At 50.2% G+C, this 27,031-nt stretch overlaps 1 protein-coding gene and 1 long non-coding RNA gene across 2 annotated transcripts in view; one reads left to right on the top strand and one right to left on the bottom strand.

The window, feature by feature from the left end:
• pum2 (pumilio RNA-binding family member 2) overlaps positions 1-21,799 on the top strand; it is a 43,456-nt gene extending 21,657 nt beyond the window's left edge. The window contains exons 8-23 of the mRNA XM_064303365.1: positions 622-712; positions 1,853-1,978; positions 3,765-3,907; positions 4,308-4,443; positions 5,279-5,419; positions 5,797-6,126; positions 7,397-7,615; positions 8,100-8,370; positions 9,769-9,898; positions 10,795-10,923; positions 11,258-11,395; positions 12,162-12,287; positions 13,407-13,478; positions 15,397-15,518; positions 17,774-17,966; positions 18,618-21,799. Of these exons, the coding sequence (XP_064159435.1) occupies positions 622-712; positions 1,853-1,978; positions 3,765-3,907; positions 4,308-4,443; positions 5,279-5,419; positions 5,797-6,126; positions 7,397-7,615; positions 8,100-8,370; positions 9,769-9,898; positions 10,795-10,923; positions 11,258-11,395; positions 12,162-12,287; positions 13,407-13,478; positions 15,397-15,518; positions 17,774-17,966; positions 18,618-18,749 (2,499 nt within the window). The 3' untranslated portion in view covers positions 18,750-21,799. The remainder of the gene's footprint in view (positions 1-621; positions 713-1,852; positions 1,979-3,764; positions 3,908-4,307; positions 4,444-5,278; positions 5,420-5,796; positions 6,127-7,396; positions 7,616-8,099; positions 8,371-9,768; positions 9,899-10,794; positions 10,924-11,257; positions 11,396-12,161; positions 12,288-13,406; positions 13,479-15,396; positions 15,519-17,773; positions 17,967-18,617) is intronic.
• On the bottom strand, positions 14,610-14,905 carry LOC135236877 (uncharacterized). The gene is made up of 2 exons (XR_010324686.1): positions 14,813-14,905; positions 14,610-14,767 (listed from the first exon to the last, which is right to left on the bottom strand). It is a non-coding gene; the product is annotated as an uncharacterized LOC135236877 (long non-coding RNA).
• Positions 21,800-27,031: the final 5,232 nt, after the last annotated feature.

Here is a 27,031-nt window from a genome sequence, read left to right as displayed (position 1 = left end):
TTTTTTCCTCCCACCTGTATGTCATAATGTACCTGAAACCCCTCTCCACGGAGGGTCTTGGCCCAGAGTTTGGAAACTGCCGATGACCAACGTGACGTGACCAATCCGAGCACTGCTGTGAGAGAGTGACAGTGTGTCAGACCAATGGGGCAGCAGTGCAAGTATAGTGGTTAGGGGAACGGGGCTTGGAGCCCGTGGGTCATGGGTTCAGTTCTCAGTAGGGGCGCTGCTGTTATTCCCTTGGAAACGGTGCTTAACCGGAATCGTTCCAGTAAAATATCCAGCTGTATAAAATGGACTGTGTGGATCTTCCGTCCTGGTTTTTGTTCCAGCTGTTGATGTAATTTTTCTGAACTGTTTGAATACACGAGTGTTGATTCTGTGTTTGAATGCAGACAAACATTTCCACCGAGTGTGTGTGTGTGTGTGTGTGTGTGTGTGTGTGTGTGTGTGTGTGTGTGTGTGTGTGTTTTTGCAATCTTTTGCTGTAGCTTAGTGTCACATCAAATAATTCGGCTGATTAAAGATGTATGAAGAGTCTGTATGAAATCCTGAAACGGACCGGCCCATGTTGGCGGGCGTGCGGTCCTGGTTCTGACGATGTGGCTCCGCCTCTTCCAGCTGTTCCAGAGGCAGAACCACCTGCAGGTGCAGTCTCTGACCGCTGCGCAGCAACAGTACGCCCTGGCGGCTGCCCAGCAACAGCACATAGGTAAGAGAGTGTGTGTGAGTTTGTGTGTGTGAATGAGAGAATCTGAAGTGTGTGTGTGAGCAACTGTGTGAGTCTGTGAGAGAAAACAAAACGTGTGTGTGTGTGTTAATGTGCGTGTTAAAGTTTGTACACACTCCCATGTTATGTTCTTGCTTGTGTATTGTAACCCTGTATATGATAATTTTGAGCTTTGTGTGCGAGTGAAATGTCTGTGTGCTGTATAGAGGGGGGCGGAGCATCTCTGTGTGCTGTATAGAGTGGGCGGAGCATCTCTGTGTGCTGTATAGAGGGGGGCGGAGCATTTCTGTGTGCTGTATAGAGGGGGCGGAGCATTTTTGTGTGATGTATAGAGGGGGCGGGCATTTATGTGTGTTGTATGGAGGGGGGCGGGCATCTGTGTGCTGTATAGAGGGGCGGGGCATCTGTGTGCTGTATAGAGTGTGGCGGAGCATCTCTGTGTGCTGTATAGAGGGGGTGGAGCATTTCTGTGTGCTGTATAGAGGGGGCGGAGCATCTATGTGTGCTGTAAAGTGGGGGCGGAGCATTTTAAGTTAAGACTGTGACTGACAGTCCCGCAGTCTGTGCGCTCGTTAGTCTGCGAGTACTGAAACTGCAGCCCGTAGAAGCTGAGCTCAGTGAGGCAGAAAGCTGGCAGGTTGTTTGATAGCATGCCGTACTCTGGCTCATAAATGCTGAGGCTTGTGTCATGAGCTTTGGGAAATAAGACAGGGGAAAGAGGTTTAAAGGCCTATGCAATGCATGTTCTGTAATATAGGGATCTTAGACTGCAGTTCTGGAGAGTCACAGTGTGGATCGATCATACAGGGATCTCAAACTCCAATCCTGGAAGGCCGCAGCGTCTCCTGGTTTCCTGTGCATTTAAAATTTAGCGTGTAAATTTAGCCTTCACGCGCTAAATTTAAGTAATTGAGTCAAGTCTACACTCCCTGATTTGGATGCGAATTGAAAGGAACCCACCAGAAACCTGCAGGCGCTGCGGCCCTGCATGCCCCGTACTCCCCATGGTGTTCACATCCCCCAAGGCGTGTGTTGTAGCGCTGGCCTCCGACCACAGGGGGGCGCCGTGTGGCCCGCGCTGGGCTGGGGCGGGTGTAAAAGCCTGTGCTTTTCGTTTGACAGCGGGTGTGTTTTCAGCAGGGCTCCCTCCCGGCGCCTTCATGCCAAACCCCTACATCATAAGCACCGCCCCCCCCGGCACGGACCCCTACACTGCCGCCGGGCTGGCGGCCGCCGCCACCCTCGCAGGTAACGCTAACTTTTCTGTCTGGCGCTAAATCAGGGACACAAAAAGCCTGGCCCTCAAGGACGGTGGGGTACTGCTGGCTTTCTCTCCTAACCGATAGTTCATTGGCAGATTAATGGCACTGACTGGCCAGAGGTTTAACTCACCTGGTGTTCCAGGTTTAAATCAGGTCCGATTCAATCAATCAAACTTTATTCATATAGCACAGGTCATACATCAAATGCAACTCCAAGTGCCGAACATAAAAAGTGGAAAAAAGAGTAAGTTAAAAAGGACATGAGTTTAAATAAAAAAACATGAAAATGAATTAATAAAATACAGTATAATAAAACTAATAAATAAATAAAAAATAAATTAGAAGAATGAAGCACCACTGGCCCCGAGCGCCAGATTTCGGTATCCGTGCCCTAAATATTCTCAGGTAGAGGAAACGTGTGTGTTAGAAACGCACGCGTAGAGACGGACGGACGGACGGACAGCTAGCTTCTGCACTCGTTGACCGGTAATATGGTGAGACCATGTTTAGCGATGAAGCCAAACAATCGTGGCCCGCAGAGAGAGAGAGTTTTGGGTTCAGGGAGTTTGGAACGGTGAAAAATCGCAGTCCCGATCTGTGGAGTCCCGGAGGGCGACCGCCAGCAATTAGGGAATTATTAAATCCAGATGCCCGCGTTTATCTTTGTGTTCCACCGTTCAGGTTCAAAGTGCCAAGCTAATAAACAAAACCATGTATTAAGCTTTGGTTACTCAGGTTCCAAATGAAAGCGGTTAAATATGCTTGTGTTTTGGCAGCACTCTCTGGGTTTTGTGAGAACAAGAGAAAAAAGATGGAGTTAAGCTGGACGTGTGGCTGCTAAATTCTTCTGACACATTTGTTAAAACGACTTTTGTCTGTCTCTATCTGAATTCATCAAAACATGTTTCTGAATGTACTATCTTGTAATACTGGGTTCCCGAATGGTTGTTTGAGGGGAATGGGGGAATCTGGAGAGGAATCTGGCAGCAGGTTGCAGGGGGGCGGGGCCGGATGTCAAGGCCAACCTTCAGACATCCTAACGTGTCTAGTCCAATGGAGAGATTTGAAAGGCAGTATTATTTTTTTTAACCAGTTGTAGCCGTTGGTGGGTGTGGCTGGATGTCTCACGCCCTACCCATCGACAGCCGACCCCGCTCCTGCTGCATCCTGCAGTCAGGTAAACTGGCGAATCTAGGGTAGGAGACATTGGGCTCATTACGGTTGCTTATTTTATCCTTCCTTGTCTTCTCGGCCCTCACCTGACCTGGAAATCGATGGAAGTCCGCCATCTTTAAGAACATTCCAGTTCGTTAAATGCTCCTTGATGGAGCTAGGAGGCTCCCGAAGAATTCTTGAGCAAGGAAACACGATTACAGCCTTTGCAGAAGTAATTTTTTCAGAACCTGTGACGTATACATGATCGGCCTGTGGATCCACCTCCCCCCCCCCCACCTGCCTTGTCTGTAATTGACGTGGCTTCAAACTGACGCTTGACTGAACAAGGACCGTTCCGTTTGCCTAATGCGCGTTTTCTCCATTCCTCCATCCTCGCGTCCTTTCCTTGTGTCCTCTGTTGGGTGAAGCTAAGGAAGCGAGGAAAGGATGCAGGGAAGGGACACAAGGGGGTTGGAAATAAGCCATTGGAAAGATCCCTGTGTTTTGTAGGAACTGAAATGTAGAACTGGGCTACTTCCTGTTTGAGGAGATTGAGGAGGTCTTGGGATGACTCATGCAAACCGTTCCAGCACTAACGGTTTCGTTTCTGAACGCAGGTCCCACCGTGGTACCCCCCCAGTACTACGGAGTCCCCTGGGGGGTGTACCCCGCTAACCTCTTCCAGCAGCAGGCGGCGGCCGCAGCCGCCAACAACTCGGCCAATCAGCAAGCAGCCAACCAGGGGCAGGGCCAGCAGCAGGTGACGCCCCCTTTCTGGTGCCGCCCACGCGGTCACGTGACGTGATGTTCCAACTGCCTAAAAAAAAGTTTACCTTGGAAAGTAATTTCAGTTTCATTCAGGCTGCAGTAGCCAACTTTCTCAACGGGCGCAATGTTGTGGAAACGTCTTGAGAATCGTAATGCCCGTTCTTTCTGTTACCTAGTTACCTAGTGCAGCTTTCGTTCTTCAGACTTCAGGTGAAAAGACTTAGCATTCCACACCTGCTGCAGTGTGCTTGACTTGCCCTTGAAAAGATCACTTTAAAAAATGTTATCGTCTGGGAGGATGCGCTATGGCGCCCCCGGTGGTGCAACAGGATACTGCAGTTGGGTAATTGTGTTCGGGTGGTTTTCTAACCTCTGCATCCCGTCTGTCCCAGGTAATGCGTGGGGGGAACAACCAGCGCCCCCTCACCCCAGGGCAGGGTCAGCAGAACCAGCAGGACTCCCTGGCGGCCGCGGCGGCAGCCAATCCCGCGCTGGCGTTCGGTCAGGGCCTGGCTACAGGCATGCAAGGTCAGTCCCTCTCCGACACGCCCGCGTGCCGATCTCTATCACCGCGATCGCCATGCATGGCGTCGGCACGCCTGTCGTTAAGTTTGCAGCAAGTTCAGCGTGCCATTGCAGCGCAACAGTTTGGGTTACGTAGTTTTTAATCGAGAGATTTGCAGATTGTAGTCCCAAATGAGATCTGTGTGCACTTCGAGCAAGGTGTTCAATTTGAATTTCTTCTGAAAATGTCCTGCGGTATAAATGAATTGTATGCGGTTTTTTTTTTTTTCTTCTTTTTTAATAAGCTGTGCGAATCGTTCCAGAGATAAGAATGTAAATATTATGGAAATACACTTAGTCAGCAGTTATGGTTGGTGTTCTGAAGAAGAGCTCAAGTCCTGGGTGTATTGTGATAATGAGCAGAGAGCTTCACCTTTGAGATTTACAGTAGTCCTAAATTTTGGTGCAGACGAGATTTAGCATTTATTTTGTTGTGGACTTGGGTATCCAAAATAACCTCCTCCTGGAGGCAAATATTTAATAGGACCAAACTCCTTGAGTTTTATCCTTGGGGTGTCAGAGGCCGGGCTGGGCTCTCCACACCGGGGATAGCCTCCAGGATGTGCTGCCTTTCATTGTTAGTCAGCATTTTTAGCACATTCATTAAAGTGGTTGTTTACTAAGTTTAACTCCTCCCACCTGGTTCCTCGGGGCTAAATTGGTCGCTGATTGAAGACAAAAGCCATCGGAGTCGCAGAATAATGAGTCTAGACGGGCTGAAAGGCCTCATCGTTCTCTCTCTCGTGTTTGGGGGCTGACCCGTCCGATGAAAGACGCTGTTCCATCTGTGCTCTCGCAGGCTATCAGGTTCTGGCCCCGGCCGCCTACTATGACCAGACGGGTACGTTGGTGATGGGCCCCGGGGCCCGTACCGGTCTGGGGGGGCCCATGAGACTGGTGCAGACTCCTGTGCTGATCAACCCAGCCGCCGCGCAGGCAGGTCAGTAACGCAGTGCCGCCGGACTGTGTTAGGCTACTGTCACTCACCCCAAAGACCTGCAGGGCAGACCTGCAGTGCAGCTGTGTGATTGTCCAAAGTGTGTATAAGTGTCCCCACAGAATGTAATTGTCCCGAGTGTGTATGATTGTCCAAAGTGTGTATAAATGTCCCCACAGCGTGTGATTGTCCCCAGTGTGTGTGATTGTCCCCAGTGTGTATGATTTTCCAGTGTGTGAATAAATGTCCCCATGGTGTTTGATTGTCTCAAGTGTCCAAAATTTGTCAGAGACTTGCCCCGTCTCTCACTGTCTCTCTCTTCCCCCCCCTCTCTCTCTCTCTCTCCCCCTCTCTCTCCCCTTCCTCTCTCTCCCCCTCAGCAGCTGCAGCCTCTGCATCAGGTTCCGGGAACAACATGGGGGGCGCGGCCAACGGTCTCTTCCGTCAAATCAGCTCCCAGCAGCCTCCCCCCCAGCAGCAGCAGCAGCAGCAGCAGCAACAACAGCAGCAGCAACAACAGCAGCAGCAGCAGCAGCCCCACCCCAGCAACAGCATGCAGTCCAGCTCCTTCTACGCCTCCAACTCCCAGAGCAGCTCGCTCTTCTCCCACGGCCCCGCCCCCCAGCCCGCCAACTCCTCCCTGGGCTTCGGCAGCACCGGGTCCCTGGGGGCCGCCATCGGCTCCGCCCTCGGGGGCTTCGGCTCCTCAGGTCCGTCCCGGGAACGCCGAGCGAACGCGTAGCGCTAACGTAGCGCGAACGCAGAGCTGAAGTAGCACAAACGCAAAGCTAACGTAGCGCAAACACAAAGCTAATGTAGCTCAAATGGAAAGCTAACGTAGTGCAAACGGAAAGCTAACGTAGTGCAAGCATTTAACTGACGCAAAGCTAACGTAGCGCAAACGCAAAGCAAACGTAGCGCAAACGTAGAGCTAACACATAGCTAACGTAGCGCAAACACAAAGCTAACATAGTGCTAACGTAGCGCTAACATATAGCTAACGCAAAGCTAACGTAGCGCAAATGTAAAGCTAACACATAGCTAACGTAGAGCAAACACAAAGCTAACGTAGCGCAAACGCAAAGCAAACGTAGCGCAAACGTAGAGCTAACACATAGCTAACGTAGCGTAAACATATAGCTAACACACAGCTAACGTAGCGCAAACGTATAGCTAACGTAGAGCAAACACAAAGCTAACGTAGCGCAAACGTATAGCTGACATAGAGCTAACCTAGTGCAAACGTTGAGTGAAACACAGTGGAGCCTCTGAGCTTCAGACCCTGACCCAGGGGAGCAAAAGGCGGAATCTCGACGTCTGAAGGGGTGGAAATCTAGGTCGAGAGACATTTTGACAGACTAGGTTGTTGAACCCAGTATAGCTCATGTTTTACCTGGATATAGCCTGGCTCTGTCCTAGTGGATTAGAAAACTCACTTTTCAACAAAACGTACACTTTTCACGTTTGCTGGTGACCTGGAGTGTTGATGTCTTAGAGTTTGTGCTGTAACTGTAAGACGTGCTCCTGAATGTGAGCTTTAGCTCTGTGCTGTGGTTCAGTGGGTGTGGATGCACCTGTGGAGGCTGCTGTGGAATTAATTTTAGGTTCCCTGCTGTCTGAAAGGGCGACATGCTTCTTTATATATATCCACCCGTGAGAGGTGACTGAGTGCTTTCGCTTTCTCTCTCTCTCTGTCTCTCCCTCTGCCCTCTCACTTTACCTTCATTTGTCTCTCTCTCTCTCTCCCCCCCCTTCCCCCTCTCTCTCCCTCCCACTCTCTCTTCTCTCCCCTCCCCCCTTCTCTCTCCCTCCTCTCTCCCCTCTGCTTCCCCCTCTCTCTCTCTCTCCCCCCTCTGCTTCCCCCCCCTCTCTCTCTCTCTCTCCCTCCCCCCTCTCCTCCCCCCTCTCTCTCTCTCCTCTCTCCCCCCTCTCCTCCCCCTCTCTCTCTCTCTCTCCTCCCCCCTCCCCCTTTCTCCCCAGCAGGTAGCTCGGGCAGTAACAGCGCCCCCCGGAGGGACTCTCTGTCGGCGAGCTCTGACCTGTACAAGCGCAGCGGGAACAGCCTGGCTCCCATTGGCCAGCCCTTCTACAACAGCCTCAGCTTCTCCTCCACGCCCAGCCCAATCGGCATGCCCCACCCCAGCCCGACCCCGCCCCCCTCGCTGTCATCGCACGGCTCCTCCTCCAGCCTGCACCTGGGTACGCCCCCCTGCCCCACCACCGCCTCCCCAAAAAAGTTGCATTCGCCTCCCCTTAAACTGCGGAACGCTGACTATATAATACTGTATGTATTTCATTGTTTATTTCAATAGCAATGCATATGAAGGCATTGAATAAACAGTTATCCAGTGCATTGCTCTATAGTGCTAATAGCTGGCCCTTAATGTCAGCACTGGTCCCTATATGGCCTGTTGTGAAGGCAAGTAAATTTTAAATAAATATTAAATAAAGTTGTGAATTATGTGGCAGGCTCCCAGTTGAGGATTTGTAGGTGTGTCCCTGAACAGGCTAGTTTAAAAACCTGACTATAGATAAAAAACAAAAAATAATATTGGCATTTATATGATGTATACTTTTTTCCTCTTCCCATCTCCTCTCTTCCCCTCTTCACTCCTCCGCCCTCCTCCCTGCTCGCCCCCCGTCCCCGTGCTCCCCTCTGCGCGCGTCTCCGCGGCGACGGCAGGCGGCCTGACCAACGGCAGCGGGCGCTACATCTCGGCGGCGCCGGGCGCGGAGGCCAAGTACCGGAGCGCGGGCGGCGGCTCCAGCCTGTTCAGCTCCAGCAGCAGCCAGCTGTTCCCGCCGTCGCGCCTGCGCTACAGCCGCTCCGACATCATGCCCTCCGGCCGCAGCCGCCTGCTGGAGGACTTCCGCAACAACCGCTTCCCCAACCTGCAGCTGCGCGACCTGCTGGGCCACATCGTGGAGTTCTCCCAGGACCAGCACGGCTCCAGTGCGCGCTGGCGTGGGTGTGTGTGTGAGGGGGCCACATCGTGGAGTTCTCCCAGGACCAGCACGGCTCCAGGTGCGTGTGTGTGTGTGTGTGTGTGTGTGTGTGTGTGTGTGTGTGTGTGTGTGGGTGTGTGTGGGGCTGGGCCACATCGTGGAGTTCTCCCAGGACCAGCACGGCTCCAGGTGCGTGTGTGTGTGTGTGTGTGTGTGTGGGGGGGCTGGGCCACATCGTGGAGTTCTCCCAGGACCAGCACGGCTCCAGGTGCGTGTGTGTGTGTGTGTGTGTGTGTGTGGGGGGGGCTGGGCCACATCGTGGAGTTCTCCCAGGACCAGCACGGCTCCAGGTGCGTGTGCGTGTGTGTGTGTGTGTGTGTGTGTGTGTGTGTGTGTGTGTGTGTGTGTGTGTGGGGCTGGGCCACATCGTGGAGTTCTCCCAGGACCAGCACGGCTCCAGGTGCGTGTGCGTGTGCGTGTGCGTGTGCGTGTGCGTGTGCGTGTGCGTGTGCGTGTGCTGTGTGTGTGTGGGGCTGGGCCACATCGTGGAGTTCTCCCAGGACCAGCACGGCTCCAGGTGCGTGTGCGTGTGCGTGTGTGTGTGTGTGTGTGTGTGTGTGTGTGGGCTGGGTCAGTGTGTGTGTGTGTGTGTGCGGCTGGGCCACATCGTGGAGTTCTCCCAGGACCAGCACGGCTCCAGGTGCGTGTGCGTGTGTGTGTGTGTGTGTTTGCGCGTGTGTGCGCGTGTGTGTGTGTGTGTGTGTGTGTGTGGGGCTGGGCCACATCGTGGAGTTCTCCAGGACCAGCACGGCTCAGGTGTGTGTGTGTGTGTGTGTGTGTGTGTGTGAGGCTGGGCCACATCGTGGAGTTCTCCAGGACCAGCATGGCTCCAGGTGTGTGTGTGTGTGTGTGTGTGTGTGTGGGGCTGGGTCAGCGTGTGTGTGTGTGTGTGTGTGTGGGGGGCTGGGCCACATCGTGGAGTTCTCCCAGGACCAGCACGGCTCCAGGTGTGCGTGTGTGTGCGCGCGCGTGTGCGCGTGCGTGTGGCTAGGTCAGTGTATTCGGTCAGTGTGCGTGTGGCTAGGTCAGTGTATTGGGTCAGTGTGTGTGTGGCTGGGTCAGTGTGTTGGGTCAGTGTGTGTGTGGCTGGGTCAGTGTTTTTGTGTGGTTGGGTCAGTGTGTGCATGTGTGTGGGTAGGTCAGTGTATTGGGGCAGTGTGTGTGTGGCTAGGTCAGTGTATTGGGTCAGTGTGTGTGTGGCTGGGTCAGTGTGTTGGGTCAGTGTGTGCATGTGTGTGGCTGGGTCAGTGTGATTTTGTCCCACTGTGAGTTTTCGGGGAAGCCCTTGCTGAGCACGGCCTCTGCTGCCCGGGTGGCTCACGGTCGCCGTGGTTTCCGTCCCGCAGGTTCATCCAGCAGAAGCTGGAGCGGGCCACGCCCGCCGAGCGGCAGATGGTGTTCAGCGAGATCCTGCAGGCCGCCTACCAGCTCATGACCGACGTGTTCGGAAACTACGTCATCCAGAAGTTCTTTGAGGTGAGACCACGCCCGCCCGAACTGAGCGCGTGCGGCTCCAGTCTGTGTACAGTCATCCGACAATCCCTCAACTCTGCGCGGTGTTCCTTCGCTCTGATTGGTGTAGCTCCGTCGCTTCACAGAGCTGATGCTGCTCGCATCTTAGTAGCCATTCATAGCGGTAGCACAGTTAGCATGCAGCTCGTACGTAGTGACTAATATATTTGTGCTGGACGCACTGGAATCAGATTTTCATCGGTCTTATTGTCTAACTATAGGTAGGACAATAAGTGAATTTCCTAAAAAAGTTAGACTGTTCCTTTATCCTTAGCTTTGATTGGACTGTATTTTCTGAATATTTTTTACATCTGAAGGGGTTGTGTGCTAAATGGGATTTATCGTGCATCATGTATCTGGATGAGTTAGTCATACGTGGTTATAAATGCGGGTTTCGCGTCCACAAGCTGAACTTTTGAGTCGTCATGCCGACGGGCTGGCCAAGGTCGCCCGCCTGGGACTCGCAGTTTATTTTTAGTCCTGAAATTGAGGGGTTGCAGGATTCCAGCCAGGCCCATCATTTACTGCAGCAGAACACCCTTACGGCTGGCTGACGCGCAGCGGTGTGTGTGTGTTTGTGTGTGTGTGTGTGTGTGCATGTGTCTGTCTGTGCGTGCGGGTGGGTGGGTGTGTGCGTGTGTGTGTGTGCGCGCGCGCGTGCGTGTGTGCCTGTGTGTGTGAGTCTGTGCGTGCGTGCGGGCGGGTGTGTGTGTGTGTACATGTACGTGTGTGTGGGCGCTCATGTCTCCTGTGTCTGGCCGCAGTTCGGCAGTATGGATCAGAAGCTGTCTGTGTGCGGGTGGGTGTGTGCGTGTGGGTAGGTGTGTGTGGGCGCTCATATCTCCTGTGTCTGGCCGCAGTTCGGCAGTATGGATCAGAAGCTGGCCCTGGCCACGCGTATCCGGGGCCACGTGCTGCCCCTGGCCCTGCAGATGTACGGCTGCCGCGTGATCCAGAAGGCGCTGGAGTCCATCTCCTCCGACCAGCAGGTGAGTGTCAGTTCGAATCCTTCCCTCGCTGCCGTTGCTGAGCCGCTCTGGGCTGTGTGGAGTGGAGCTGTCCTGGAGCCCTGCGTCTTCAGACCCTCTGACCTTCAGAAGACCTTCAGGAAGTGCTGCCCTACACCTGGCCCCTCTGTGTGTGTGTGACTGTAGAGAGGATGAATGAATGAACAAATGAATGGATGAAGAAACGGATCGATGGATGAATGAATGAATGGAACAGGGAACAGACGAATAAGTGAATGATGGTGCGAATGAATGAATGAGTGGATGAATGACTGAGCAGGTGAATGGATGAATGACGCGTTGCTGTCCCGCTCAGAGTGACATGGTGAGGGAGCTGGACGGCCATGTTCTGAAGTGTGTGAAGGACCAGAATGGGAACCACGTGGTGCAGAAGTGCATCGAGTGTGTTCAGCCACAGGCCCTGCAGTTCATCATCGACGCCTTCAAGGGCCAGGTGAGTGCTACTGAACACACGCTGGGTACTGCCGTCCTGAACACGCTGCGTACCGCCTTACTGAACACACGCTGGGTACTGCCATACTGAACACACGCTGGGTACTGCCTTACTGAACACACGCTCAGTACCGCCTTTCTGAACACACGCTGGGTACCGCCTTACTGAACACACGCTGGGTACTGCCGTACTGAACACGCTGGGTACCGCCTTACTGAACACACGCTGGGTACCGCCTTACTGAACACACACAGTACCGCCTTACTGAACACACGCTGGGTACTGCCATACTGAACACGCTGGGTACCGCCTTACTGAACACGCTGCGTACTGCCTTGCTGAACACACGCTGGGTACCGCCGTATTCTGACACACGGTACTGGCTACCCTTACTGACACCCCGTAGGTACCGTCTTCTGACACACGCTGGTACTGCATACTGAACCACGCTGGGTACTGCCATACCGACACGACCGCTGGTACCCCTTGCTGAGACACGCTGGGTACCGCCTTACTGAACACACGCTGGGTACTGCCTTACTGAACACACGCTGGGTACTGCCATACTGAACACACGCTGGGTACTGCCATACTGAACACACGCTGGGTACCGCCTTGCTGAACACACGCTGGGTACCGCCTTACTGAACACACACTCGGTACCGCCTTACTGAACACCCACTGCATACCTCCTCACTGAACACGCAGTGCATACCAGGATGTGAATTGGTTTGATGCCCGGGTAACGCCCCCCCCCCCCCGTCAGGTGTTTGTGCTGTCCACCCACCCGTACGGCTGCAGGGTGATCCAGCGCATTCTGGAGCACTGCACCCAGGAGCAGACCCTGCCCATCCTGGAGGAGCTGCACCAGCACACCGAGCAGCTCGTGCAGGTAGGAGCCTCCACTCCAGCCCCCGGCTGCACTGCCGGCCTAGCCTAGCCTAGCCGCGGCACCCCAACCTCAGGCCCAGAGAGCGCCGCAGGGGACCGGGTGGATCCAGGGCATACCCAGGGCACCCCTACCACATCCAGGGCACATCCAGGGCACCCCTACCACATCCAGGGCACATCCAGGGCACCCCTAGCTCATCCAGGGCACCCCTAGCACATCCAGGGCACATCCAGGGCACCCCCTAGTGAACTAATCACATCCGCAACATGGCTATCAGACCCCTTTTATTAATAAGGGTGCTGCAGTGCAGTTCAGCATTTAACCAGGCACAACATCATTAAAACATATTTTAAAAGAAAAAAGAATACCTGGAAAGGAATGTAGTTTCATAGCTCAAATAATGTACAGTTCCAGAAAATTTTATAGTATAAAACTGGTCATAAGACCCTGTTGATCATCAGATGTAAGTTATACTGATGAGTGGTATTTTAGAGTCCATGAACAGTCTCCTGGTCATGCAAAAACACGCCCTTGGGCTCTGTAGGGTTCCTGGAACTGACGTTGGGGAAGGGCCCGTTTGCCTGAACACTTACTTACTCAACACGCTGTCTGAGAAAAGAAATTCACAATCCATCCAATTCATTTCCCCCCCATCACACTGCGCAAAGCGTGCTTCACTCCACTGATAGACCGTTGTTTTGTATTTGATATTTTTGCACGTTTGACGCATGCTTTAATGCATACTTAATGTTCAATGCTAGAGATGCTCCTTCTGTTTGATAGATGAAATCTTTGGTAATTTTATTTGTAATGCATGCCCAAATAGCGTAAGTTTTTTTTTTTTTTTTTTTTTAAGTACGATAGTCACTGTAAAACTAGTATAGCACTGAATGTCTACTAGAGCGAATTGTGCCCTGTACATCTGTAGCATAATTGCATGTCTGCATGTTTGTTCATTTTTTATTTTCTTTTTTTTTTGTCTGTTCTCTGTTATTGCTAGTCAATTTGAAATATATTCCCCATATGGAATTGATAAAGTATATCCATGCTCGCTGCGAAGTAACTTGACCGAATGGAGTAACTGTTGCTATGAAAACAACCCCCCCTTATTCCATCTAGAAATATCAAGGAGTTTCATTGGAGATGACATCCAAAACATTTTATACAGTGTCAAGCGACGCGCTCTTCAAGGTCAGAACCCGCCCCCACAACCTACCCCCCACCCCAACCCCCACCCGACCCTGACCCCGCCCCCGCCCCTAACCCCGCCTCTTACGCGGATGTCTCCTCCCATGGCTCCGCCTCCTTCCTCTTGATCAATCTGCTCTCAGTGCTTGATGCATAGAAAACCCAGTCAAGAGCATTGCGCCGTCTGAAACAACAACATAGCCTCTGCAGGCCCTAAGCCCCCAGGCCCTAAACCCAAAGGCCCTAAATCCACAGACCCGAAACCCAAAGGCCCAAAATCCACAGACCCGAAACCCAAAGGCCCTAAATCCACAGGCCCTGGCCTACTGTCCCTTCCTGTAGCTTTCTCTCTGTCCATCGGACGTGCCGTACTGATGAAAGTCTACTGACAAGACAGGGTCATTATAATTCGATTGGCGTGCAACCCGTTTTGAAAGGTTTTAACATTGTTACTGCACCTGTGAGTGCAGGAGATTAATAGTCGAAATTTATAGATTAGATTTATTTTTCCCGATTATCGTTTTTGTAGGACTTTTTTGTGGCAGTGTGTCCAAAAGTGATGAAATCCTTGGGTCTTTTTGGCTATTTACTTAAAAAATATATTACAAAAAGTAGCAATAATACGATTGCTATATAAATCTGAATCCGTTTCCATTTCTTAGAAGTCTTCATCCGTAATGTCAAATCCATCCAAATTGAAAGTGTCGTTCTCGACACTTTGGTTTTTTAATTTTTTAATTTTTTTTATGTCTATGTTGTTGTGGCAAACAGAAACAAAATGCTCTTCCAAATCTTGCAAGGCTTTAGATGGTAGTTTTGAATATTGAAAAATACGAGAAAGGGTCCACTGTTTTATTTTCCCGAACGATTATTCTTTGCTCTCACCGTGTTCCGGACCACAAACCTTTGGGTGTCAGAAGGCCGCTGTCCTCCGCTCATTTTCCCCCCCGTTTCCGCGCTCTCTGGCCCTGCTGCTCGCACGAACGCCTGGCTTTTGTCTTGTGCTGGCGCCCCCTTGTGGCTCATTCTGAGGTGTTCAGCCTTGAGCATTGAGTCTCTCCCCCCGTTCACAATTTCATACCATCCATTCAGAATGCCTCACAGCATTAGTAAAATAACGGCTTTTTAAAAAAAAAAATTATTTTTTAAACGAACTAGCGTACAGATGTGCGTTTTGACCGAGGGGGCTGGTAATGTTTTAGTTCGCATAACGGCGGTGTTGATTGAATAGTTACGTACGGAATATCGACGAGATGAATTTGGCGTGGATGCTGTGAGGTAGAAACAGGAAACTGATGCCAGGACTCATCCATCGCGTATTGGACGTGGAGATGAACATTCAGGCTGTGGGTATGACAACAAGGAGAGCATTAAGGGAACATCAGTCACTGCCAGGACTAGAGTAACTGACATTACAGCTAGTTAGTCCTGTGGTAAAAGTCCAGTCCAGCTACAGCCAACCAAAGGAAGTAACCCTGAGTCTCTGTCATGTAGCAGTATTATACTTTACTGAGCAGATATCCTGCTTCTGTGATGTCAGTTATCGGAAGTGCAACGTGCACCAGAACAGACTGAGCCACGTCCAGATTTTTTTTGGGGGGGGGCACAGAGAAGCAGGTTTCCGAGCTGGGTTAAATGAGTGGATTCTTTTCAGCAAGGTCACGGTCCAATGAGCCCAAATGTTTGTGGTGGGAAAGGAAACGAATCTCAAGTTGATGTGATCCACCCTCTGCATGCATATATTTTTTTATGGGGACAAAATTATTTTGATGCATTTTTATTACTTGTTGAATGTTTGTGAGAGTGTGTGGGTTTTTCTCCAGTTTTTGTTTTTCTTTGTTTGTTTTAAATTTTAAAAATTAAAAAAAAAACGAAGAGATGCCGCATGCTTTGTTTGTTTCGCTCCTCGCCCCCCCGACAGGATCAGTACGGTAACTACGTGATCCAGCACGTTCTGGAGCACGGCCGCTCGGAGGACAAGAGCAAGATCGTGGCCGAGATCCGGGGGAAGGTCCTGGCCTTGAGCCAGCACAAGTTCGCCAGGTAAAAATTATTATTAGTTTTTTTAAACTCTGTGTTAAACTGCACTTTCATCTTTCTAGCCAGGGGTAGTACCGTGGCCAGAGAGAAGCTCCACCAATCATGGAGCATGTTGGTAACCAGTCAGTGGAACAACGCTTGATGGTCATTGGTGGATTGTTTCTGGTTATACTCCTGAGGTGCCTATTAAAATGACTAGGAAGTGGTCTGAAAGTGATCTACCAGTCACCAGCAGAATTGTTTGGTTGTGTCATGCTAACTTACTTTGTGATTGGCTCTCCTCTCTGTTTGTCTGGGAGTGAAGTTACATCACAGCCATCTTATGCATGTTTTGTTTGTCCAGTCCTTAGTTAATACGCAATTTCCTTAGTACAGTCGTGGGTTAATTTCCATTCTCCTCGGTCCAGTCCTGGGTTAATCTGCGATTTACTTGGTCCAGTCCTGGGTTAATTTCTAGTCTCTTTAGTCCAGTCCTGGGTTAATCTCCAGTTTCCTTAGTCCAGTCCTGGGTTAATCTCCAGTCTTCTTAGTCCAGTCCTGGGTTAATCTCCAGTTTCCTTAGTCCAGGCCTGGGTTAATCTCCAGTCTTCTTAGTCCAGTCCTGGGTTAATCTCCAGTTTCCTTAGTCCAGGCCTGGGTTAATCTCCAGTCTTCTTAGTCCAGTCCTGGGTTAATCTCCAGTTTCCTTAGTCCAGTCCTGGGTTAATCTCCAGTTTCCTTAGTCCAGGCCTGGGTTAATCTCCAGTCTTCTTAGTCCAGTCCTGGGTTAATCTCCTGTCTCTTTAGTCCAGTCCTGGGTTAATCTCCAGTCTTCTTAGTCCAGTCCTGGGTTAATCTCCAGTCTTCTTAGTCCAGTCCTGGGTTAATCTCCAGTCTTCTTAGTCCAGTCCTGGGTTAATCTCCAGTTTCCTTAGTCCAGTCCTGGGTTAATCTCCAGTCTTCTTAGTCCAGTCCTGGGTTAATCTCCAGTCTTCTTAGTCCAGTCCTGGGTTAATCTCCAGTTTCCTTAGTCCAGGCCTGGGTTAATCTCCAGTTTCCTTAGTCCAGGCCTGGGTTAATCTCCAGTTTCCTTAGTCCAGTCCTGGGTTAATCTCCAGTCTTCTTAGTCCAGGCCTGGGTTAATCTCCAGTTTCCTTAGTCCAGTCCTGGGTTAATCTCCAGTCTCCTTAGTCCAGTCCTGGGTTAATCCGCCCCCTCCTGCAGATCTCTTGTTTTCCTGTCATCCTGTAGAGTGTCACTCTGTAGTTTCTCCTCCACTCCCACAGCATCTTCCCATAGCTTCCTGTGTCCGGTTTTAGACTGATCCGGGGTCAGTGCAGGACCAGGTCTCACAATAAACCAGGTTTCCTGCCAATCGCCCCCAAGCGTTTATTTTTAAGTCATGTGACCCTGCTGGGTGTTGGGCTGTCTTCAGCCTGAGCAGACTGTGGGTGGTATCTCCCTTACCTCAGCCAATCGGATGGCTCCATTTTCGCAGTTCAGCACTAAGTCTCTTGTGTTCCTACATCTTCGGGAGATTGGAAGCCTCCTTTTTAACTTCCCCATTTAGATCACACCTGTCACCTGTCCTTAGTTTGCACCACTCAGGTACGCTTCCCCACCTGTACTTCCTCCCATTTTACTAGGTTACCTGATCTCAGCACAGCAGCTGAAATGGACGCAGTTTCCCCCGAATTATGCGTAGCAGGACTTGTAGTGTTGTGTTTAGGTGGGTAAATAAAAAGCAGGGGACAGAGACTGTGCTCTTTTTGTTTGACATGAAGGCAAGGTTTTAGTCTCACCCTCGTAGATTTGTTTACAGTTACCTTTACCTGTCAATCTCACCTTCATGCAGCGTGTTTGTTTAGCATTACCTTTTCAAAGTCTGTGGTTTTGGTCGGTCTGTTTTTGGAGGAGAGACCTTTGCGATTCTCGGAGGGTGTGACGACCGGGGAGGGTGATATTTGACTTGCAGAGGAGCGATTTGCTGGAAGGCATTTTGGCGGCCTGTAATTTGTACGGTGACTGTGTGTCTGGTGACGCGCCCGCGTTCGTGTTTTACGGTGTCGTTCTGCGCTGGTTTAATCTGCGGGACGGGAGCCAGCTCACCTCGCCTGACCCGCTTCCCCTTAGAGGAGCAGGCTTTTTCTTTCTGTTTTTTTTTTTTAACTGGGTGAAAAGCGAAGCACCTGAGCCCCGATAGGCCCCGCCCGCCCCCCCCCTCGCGACCGGCCAATGGCGGCGCTCGCAGCGTAACCCGCGTCCGGCTTCCTCCGCAGCAACGTGGTGGAGAAGTGCGTGACGCACTCGTCCCGCGCGGAGCGCGCCCTCCTGATCGACGAGGTGTGCTGCCAGAACGACGGGCCCCACAGCGCCCTCTACACCATGATGAAGGACCAGTACGCCAACTACGTGGTGCAGAAGATGATCGACATGGCCGAGCCCGCCCAGCGCAAGATCATCATGCACAAGGTGGGCGGGGCCAGGCCTCGGCTCCCTCTCGCTCTCTCGCTCTCTCTCTTTCGATCTCTCTCTCTTTCGCGCTCTCTCTCTCTCTCGCTCTGTCTCGCTCTCTCTTTCGCTCTCTGTCTCTCTCTCTCTCTCTCTCTCTCTCTCCCTCCCTCCCTAACTGGGGCTGTCTGTAGCCTGTAGCATGTAGCCTTTAGCATGTAGCATGTAGCTTGCTTTTAGCATAGTCTTTTGAGTATGGCCTATGACCCTGACCCAAACCCAAAGGTTTACCCTGCACCCTGAGATTAATCTGAATAATTGAAAGTTTATTAAATCATCAATCAATCATTTTGCACGTAAAGGCTAAGTATTAAAAAGTGATTTAGCGTGATACTGCTTGTGGGACCAGTCGGAGCACACACACACACACACACACGCACAGTCGCACACTGTTTGAGCTGTGCAGATTCGCAGAATACACATTTTGTGGAGCGGAGGACAGAACCTGCATGGTTTACACCCTGCTGACAAAGCTTTGAAGGGCTTATAAATTCATTTTTTTTAAATTAAAATAAAATATATATTTACAGTTTATATAGTATCAAGCCTTCCTCCCCTCTCTCTCTCTCCCTCCCCTCCCTGCACACACACTGCCCCCCCCCGCCCCCCCAGATCCGGCCCCACATCGCCACCTTGCGGAAGTACACCTACGGGAAGCACATCCTGGCCAAGCTGGAGAAGTACTACATGAAGAACAGCTCGGACCTGGGGCCCATCGGGGGCCCGACCAACGGCCTGATGTAGGAGACGCACCGCCCCTCCCTCCCAAACGACCCCCCGCCCCCCTTTACCCCAACGGCGGGACACCCTCCTCAAAGGGAATTACCAAAAAAAAAAAAAAAAAAAAATCTACTTAACCTAAGAGTAACGCTGTGATCATGACCCCTGACCCCATACTGAAGACCCCCCCCCGCCCCCCGCCCCCCCCCCCCCACCTCACCAGTGCCCCCTTGTGGAGCCGTTCCATCACCAAGCTGGGCCAAGCACAGAACGCATGTACATGATGTTAATTGTATCAAAAACTGGTTGTCATATATTTTGTAAATTTTTACCTTGTAAATTCACTGTGTAAAAAAGAAAAAACGAAACAAACAAAAATCAGTAGTTTTTAAAAGGAAAAAAAAAAGTTTACTGTTCTTACAGCTGCACCAGCATGTGAGTTGATGATGATGATGATGATGATGATTCTGGCAACTCAGCACAACCGAGCAATCCCTCACGTTGTTGTGTTTTTTCGTTTTCCCTTTGGGGGGGTTTCCGTGCTCCTGTACCAGAGGGAGCTCCGTTTCGCGGCCGTGCGGAGGGGGTAAAGTCAGGTACGGGGTCCCGCGGGCACGCGGCCCGTCCCGCGATGGCGCTCTGCTCGCCCGTACAGCGGGACCGGACACGCCCCCACGCGCGTGACCAATGAGCTTCAGTTACGGCCCTGACCCCAATAGCCCGCGTGGGATGAGATCGGGAGCGCGTGATTGGTCGAAATAAGGCTCCAGCGTGCGTCTCCCCTGTGGAGCGTGCAGTTTTGGCACATTAGACCCACACGTGCCTGCACCTGACTTTCCCTCTCCGTACAGCTCTTTAAACGGGCCCCAGATACACTCAGACACAGCATGTTGGTTTCAGTTGTATTTTGGTAGATTTAATGTCACTTTTTTTATTCTTTTTTTCATCACAAAAGGGCAAAAAAAAATAATACTTTTTTTTTGTGTTGTGTTCCGTGACACTATGTCAACAAGAGCAATGATGATTTTAAACCTTCATCTCCAGTTTGTGAAAAGTCCCGCAATTCTTTTGAGATGAACACTGCCCTATATATAAATATAAATTATAAATATATATATATATAATTTTTTTTTTTTTTTTTAAAGGAAACCGTTCTGTGGTGTATAGCAGCTTTGTACATAAATATTTGTTTGGTTTTGGCAGAAGGTGGGCTAGACAAGGGCGGTCCTTGGAGTAGAGGGCGGGGCTTTTTAAAAAAAAAAGGGGGCGTTTCTTGGATTAGGGGGCGGGCAGTTTCGCCGCCACAACACAATTGGGAACCGTCACAGCTGACGGGGTGGGGGGGGGAGAGGGTTATTTTTGCGTCGTTTTTTCGCTTTGGTATATTTGCGGCGTATGTGTCGGTGGAGCGGAGGTTACTCCGGGTGCTCCACCCGACACCTCTTTTCTAAAGCTTGCATGATTATACAAATAGCCATCGTTTTTTTTTTTTTTGCTTCATATAAATATGTAGTGTACGTGTAGTTATTACATTAGATGTAAGTTTACAGTTTATTATTTTATTTTTTGGGGGAAAAGAAGAATCTTCGTTTCGTTGTTTATTTTGAGCCTTGTTAACTTTTGGTAGTGACGCTGACATGGTCTGTACAGTTGTACATTTGTAAACCTTAATGCTGTAAATGTAATGTCTTTTACCCTTTTGAGGAAAAAAAAAAAAGCAAAAATTTGAATTTTAGTGTATATGCATCACCCCCACCCCTACCCCCTCACACTGCCCACTTGCATATAGGGTATACTTGTATATTTCTTTGAATCAAGAGTGATTTTTAAAAATCTTTATATGGCTTCACTATCTGAAATGGCATTCTTTTTATCCTTTGTTTGAAACAAGTAGCCTTTTGTTTATACTTCTGTCTGTTAAATATTCTGTTAATATTGACCTTTTTCGAGAAACTTTACAGTCGGTGCCGTTCAGTACACTGCATGGAAGGGGGGTCCGGTCGGTTACCGGCAAACGTTTCCACGCGACACCAGAAGACCTTCCGTTTTGTACTGAAGAGCGCTGTATTTTGGAACATCTACTAACTTGTAAGTGAAAGATTGTAAGATATTGTCAATTATACATCTGAACATATGAGGTTGTTACACTATAAAAAGTGATGTACATTTTACCGGAGGCCTTATGTACATTTCCAGAAGTAAAAAATTAAGAGTAAAAAAAATCTTTCTTTTTCTTTTTTTTTTTTTGCTGGCAGAATTGTGACAAATATGTACAATTAAAACAATTCTTTGTAACTTTTGACTCTGAATATATTTTGAAGAAAGAAAAAAAAACTGGTTTGTATATTCAGCTTTGAACAATTGAAGACAGTTTGCTTTGTATTCCTTCCTGAAGGCCAGGCTCCTTTCGTTTTTTTGTGTAGATGAGTTTTCTCAGGAGTTCAGTTTGGCTTTTCGTTTATTGGTGAACCTCTTTAAGGGAAAGAGTCCTGATGTTCCTCACGTAGCAGACGCAATTGAGGATGACTATGATGATGATGATGACGTTGATGATGATGATGATGAAGATGTTTTAGTTTGGCTGCGTCTGCAAAGGCCGCTGGGATATACCCGTGGTGTGGGTTTGTCCTCCAGCCTTAGCCATAGCTCCTGTGAAAGTGTCCTGTTGTTGTCCAGGTCGCCATTCCGTCTCCTCCAGAAACTGCCGCCCGCCCGCTTTGCCCCACGCACATCATTGGCTCCAGGGTTGCAGCGGCAGTTTCCCTGGCAACCTTTTTTCGTTTTTTTTTTTTTTGGGTGGTGCATACCAGAGAGGTCTTGCCTCCGTGCTTTTTTTTTGTTTTGTTTTTGGGGTTTTCTTTTTCTGTTGTTGTCGTTGCATTTTCTAACAGGCTAAGGGAGCCCCAGTTGACTCCCGTCTGTAAGTCAGGTTGTTCACGGACCAGCTGAACTCATTTCTGTTTGATCAAGTCTGTCGCCCGGGTTCCTCTGGCTTTCCTACCGGGGATTGTTGTTATTCAAGAATTTGTAAATGCTGTATAAACAATACAAAAAAAGTGAATAACACACGTGAACGCTGGTCTTGTCTTTTATGCAGAGGAGAGCACTGCCTTTTTCCCTTTTACATATTCACGCTTTTACAAGCAGATGACTACACACTCAACCTTTTGCAGAATATGTTTTTGGAATGTTTTTTCAATATACAGTGTTCTAGAACACCAGTGTCTTCAGTTACTAGTAGTGGTTGTTACATCAGCATTAGAATGTTCAGCTAAGAACATCCTTATCACATATTTGTGACATCACACCTTGAAAGGTTATTGTTGAAGCTCTTTGGCCACATCAGCTGAGGCAAAAATCCTGGTGAAATATTAGAATGGCTGTGTCTCACATTGCATTTAAACTTAAAACCCTCAGGTTCCAAAATGCTCGAGCCACCAGAACCCTCATCTAAATTACAGTCCATGCCCTAGGGGTAATTATTTTCCACCCACATTCGGACAGAGCATGTGCAGTTCAGCCATAGTATGCAGTTCAGCCTCTCCTTATTGGCTGGTTGTTGATGCGTGTAAGAACAATGGTTTTTTTTGGGGGGGGGGGAGGGGTGAGATTCCGTGACGATTCCGGACTTCTGTAAACTGTAGTTATCGTGTTCGGATGAGCCGTCCTGCTTGTCCCATCCACTGTAAAGGTAATGTAGTGGGGAATTTTTTATCTTTTGGCGTGCATTTCACAGCTGCGTCCATTAGATGGCGCTGTCATCTCAATTACAGTACCCTGCACTTTGCAAAAAGATCCGTTTTGCTCTGGACAAGTGCGCCAGTTTATTAAGTGCGTCTGTTTGCTGTTTTGGTGAACATTCTGAAATGTTCTAGCTGGAGAAGACTCACAAGGACAATTGGCCTTAAAGCTGTCCAAGGCATGTATACTCAAGATAAACGAGGCTCTCTCACATGTTAAGGTTTAATTTAGAGGGTGCCTGTTAAGTAGCGTGATATGGGAAGTGTAGTTTTGCCCCTTGCTTAGTCGGGTGACTCCTGATTGCAGTGCATTCTAGGGTGTGGATCGCTGTGCAGTAGCGTTGGTATGGAGTGGGTAGCTATTTCTGAACATCGATGCTTCGGACCTGCACTTAGCTGGACGGTCGAACAAACGGTGTTTAAAGATTACCTTGAGGTCTATTTATGCTTCGCGGGACGCTAGTATTCTGTTGTAATTATCGTGCGCGCAGCAGTACAACTGTATTTCTTTTTAACGCGTTCTGTTATCTTAGTTAATGTCAAGTGTGCGTGCGCGGGGATTTTTAAAGTACTGTTGTCACTGCGTTAAATTCGATACAGGAATTGTGAAAACAAGCTTTCGGAAGCTGAGCGCCGTGTAGGTGCGTCTGAGCGTACTGATTTCTTCCTCCGGTGCAAGCTCACGTCGAACACTCTTTTAACCTCAGTTTTTCAGAGGATTATCAAACAGGAAACTTTTTGTTCTGGAAATGCGGTCCTTTTCCAAACACACTTCAGCAAAAGCGTAAACACAGCCGCCTGCTTCTCATTTTTATCTGGCCACCGTTACGTCATTCAAAGAGATTTTTTTTCTTCCTTTCCCAGCCCCCCCCCCCCCCCTCTCCAATTTTGGAATCGGCAGCTTTACCGAGCTCTTGCATGGTTGCCATGCCACCCAAACTAGCGCTACAGCTATAAACGCGTTCTGTTTCTCTGGAGCCGACGCCCACAAGCGGAGCCTGTGGCCATTTCCTACACATCACAGGTTTCACGCTGAAGGTTGGGCAAAAGAGGGCCCGTCGTTATGAACAACTGGGAGGGAGGGAGGGAGGGGGGGGGGGGGGGGCTTGGTCAAAATCCTTGGCCCCTCCCTGCTGTCTGACGGAAGAAGAAAAAATAGAATAGACCAACTTTACTTTTCGACACACCGACTCCGGTTGAAGTATCCGGCATACAAGAATGTTGCTGGAAGGAATTCAGGTTAAGTGAACACATCAGCGTTCTAAGAATTGAACCTGCAACCTTTAGGTTACTAGCCCAGTGCCCTAACCATTATTCTTCACTGCCATCCCATAAAGAGTTACATTCATTACAGGCATTTAGCAGACGCTCTGGACTTGCACAACTTTTTACACAGCATTTACACTGTATCCATTTACACAGCTGGATTTGTACTGAAGCAATTCTTGCTCAAGGGTACAATGGTACAGGTGTCCTGCCCAGGGATCAAACCTATGACCTTTCGGTTATAAGCCCAGTTCCTTACCCACTGTGCTACACTGCCGCCCAGAAAGGAGGAGTGGCATGGCTGAGCCTAGGAACGTTGTAGGGTAGAGCAGCAGACCTGTTCTGGACAAAGCTGCAGAGGTCTGGTGAGTCGGGGAGGGAACAGCAGTCGTCAGGACGGGAAATGACCAGTGCCCGGGGGAAGGCCTGGGTTGAGTAGGCCACTTTCTATGAGGACCTCTCGAAGATGCTAAGTCTGTGTGGGGCGTCCCAGACTGGAATCCTGGAGGGGGCTGCAGTGTCTGCTGCTTTCCGGTGCACATTGACTGAATTTTAAGTTTCTCACTGGCTAACGAGTCCACACAACTCTGTTCCGTGGCCTGAACCATCTGCTGATTGGACGGGTTGCACAACATCCAGCAGATTCTGGCTTCCAGGACAGTTTGAGATCTCTGGTCTACTCTGGGTTTTCAACCGAGGCTCCATGAAGGTACGGTTGGGGGTCCCTGGCCAGGCTTTCTAAACATATAGATGGAGGAAATATTTCAAAATATAAAACTTTAAAAAAAAATTTAAAAATAAAATAAACCTTTTTTAACTTGCGTTGGGGTCCCCTGGTTAGCGTTTGAGCCTGGGTGGGTGTCCCTGGATGAAAAAAAGGTTTAAAACCCCACCAGTTCCTGTTACCGACACCTTTACTAACTGAACCACACAGGTGCCTTTGGGGAACGCTGCTGAACAGACGTGGACAGTCCAGGGTTCGGAAAGTAAAAGTCCTGCCATGTGTTTCATCCACCCATGAACTCCGGCCAGCTGATTTCACTGATGCCGTTCAGCCTCCTCCTGGCTGAAGAACTGTGAAGAACTAATTGGCAAGTCCGGGTGATTAGTTCAAAATGCTGGGGAGGACTTTTACTTTCTGAACCAGTGCACTACACGGATTTGGGGATGACCTCCCGTTGGACTGTGAGATTCGAAAGCGGGCCTTCGGGACATGGAAAATTTGGGATTACAGTTCGTCGTTTTTGTTTGCTTTGGATTCCGTCTCTCTCCTGGGAGGGGAAAGGAGCCAGTTTGATCCTTTCACAGTCAATCAACGTCGAGATCAAAGGAAGAGGACGGCGGGGCGCGCCGCGCCAACCGACGTTTCTGAAATGTTTTTCGTAAACGCCGCATTCAGTTTGCTCCGTAAAGAAGAAAAAAAAAAGGGCGTAGGTTGGGCGTAGGGCGAAAAGAAACGCCTGGTTACATTAAACGACTTTGTATCTTTTCTGGATGTTTCCTTTTCGAAAACAAGTTGGGGCAGAGAGTCCGTTTACACGCTGAGCAACCCAGCCGTCGAGAGGAAGCCGTGTCTCCGGGGCGAAAGCGAAGCACGCCACACGCATCGCGGGTCGCGGATCGACTGCCAGGATCCAATCGGTGAAGCGGAATGGGACAATTCGCCGTTGACAGTTAAAACCACGACGCGTTACGTTCGTTGATGTTAATTTAACGCACGACCCGTAAAGCTGCTATTTCACTTTGATCGCTGATGTCGATAGAAGCTTTTCTGGGATGGCAGTAGCCCACCGTGAGCCGTCCGAGACTTAGCGTGTGAGATTTAGTGGCGCCGGGTTTTCGATAGGGGAGAGGGGCGCGGGTAACCAAGCTCTGTCAGACCTTCAATGCTGCAAGCAGGAAGAGAACAAGACCAGGTCCTAGTATACAGCTGGACCGGCCGACCAATGGTGTAACTTCATAACTCGGTTGACCAATGGTATAACTTCATCACTGAGTCACTCACTCACTCAGTCACAGACATCCGTGTTTGTAGGGCTGGCCCCGCTGTTGCGGTCCAGCCAAAAAAAGAAGGGGGGAGGGAGTTATCAGAAAAATTTCAGAGATGGTTCTCGAGCAGCTGTTTTTCATTTAGGTAGGAACGGTAGCCCCCCCTTCCCCACCCCCCCCCGGAGGCTGTAGAGTGGGGGCCTCGTGCTCGGCGCTGCTGGAGACCTGGCCCCCGGCCCCTGGCCCCTGGTCTCTGATCCGGGGGGGGGCCGTACAGGTGTTCCCACGGACCCGGTCGACTGCGTTCCTCTCGTACCCGAAACCGGAGTTCACCATGCGCTCCTCTCTCCTCTCTTACTTCTCCTCTCCATCTCACTGTCTCTTTCCCTCTCTTCCACCTCTCTTTCCCTCTCCCTCTCATTATCTCTTTCCCTCTCTTCCACCTCTCTTTCCCTCTCCCTCTCATTACCTCTTTTCCTCTCTTTCTCTCTCCCCCTTCCCACTCCCTCTCACTATCTTTCTTTCTCTTTTCTCCCCCCTTTCTTATCTCCCTCCTCTCTCCCTGTCTACCTCCCTTTCCCCCTCTGTGTCTCTCTCCATCTCTCCCTCTGTCCCTCCCAACCAATCTGCATTGTTCTCCCTATCTCACGCTTGCTTTCTCCTCTTCCCTCCATCCATCTCACATTCGCCTCTGGTTCTGTGCTGTTTCGTTCTTTCTCAGAAACATGGGAGGTACAAGGCTGGGAACATACCCAAACCCTGTGTAAACAGCACTGGACGGGGGGGGGGGGGGGGGCTACTGAACTCACAGTGAGCTCAGCAGTAATGCTGTTCTCCTGTAGGGGTAATGGGGTGGGGCAGTAACCCCCCTGCCCCTTGCCATTGCTCCGTTATATTTTTTTCTTGAGTTTTGAGTTTTTTTCCAAGCTCCCCCCCCCCCCCCCCCCCGCATACACCCCGTCAGACAGGCCACCGAAGGCCCTCAGACATCCGATAAAACAGGGACTCCACCATTAGGAGGCTGTTCCCAATTACACGAGGAAAAAGCCGGTTTGGGATCCCTCATTAAGAATGAAAACCCAGAGCCACATGTCTGGAGTGAAACTTACCCTCCCCTCGCCTCCCCTCCCCTCCCATCTCCCTGGGCAACGGACCCCGCCCCCCCTTTCCCCTAGCACCACATCTGCCTTGTGAAACAGCAGCTCTGTCAACATGGCCCCCAGCATACGGCACTGTGTGTGTGAGGTGTGTGTGTGTGTTAGTGTGTGTGTGTGTGTGAGGTGTATGTGTGTTAGTGTGTGTGTATGAGGT

Source organism: Anguilla rostrata, chromosome 1, assembly GCF_018555375.3.
Source record: "Anguilla rostrata isolate EN2019 chromosome 1, ASM1855537v3, whole genome shotgun sequence".
In the NCBI taxonomy this organism is placed as follows: Eukaryota; Metazoa; Chordata; class Actinopteri; order Anguilliformes; family Anguillidae; genus Anguilla; species Anguilla rostrata.
The sequence above is the reverse complement of the archived record's forward strand: the minus strand, read 5'-3'. Positions and strand labels throughout refer to the sequence as shown.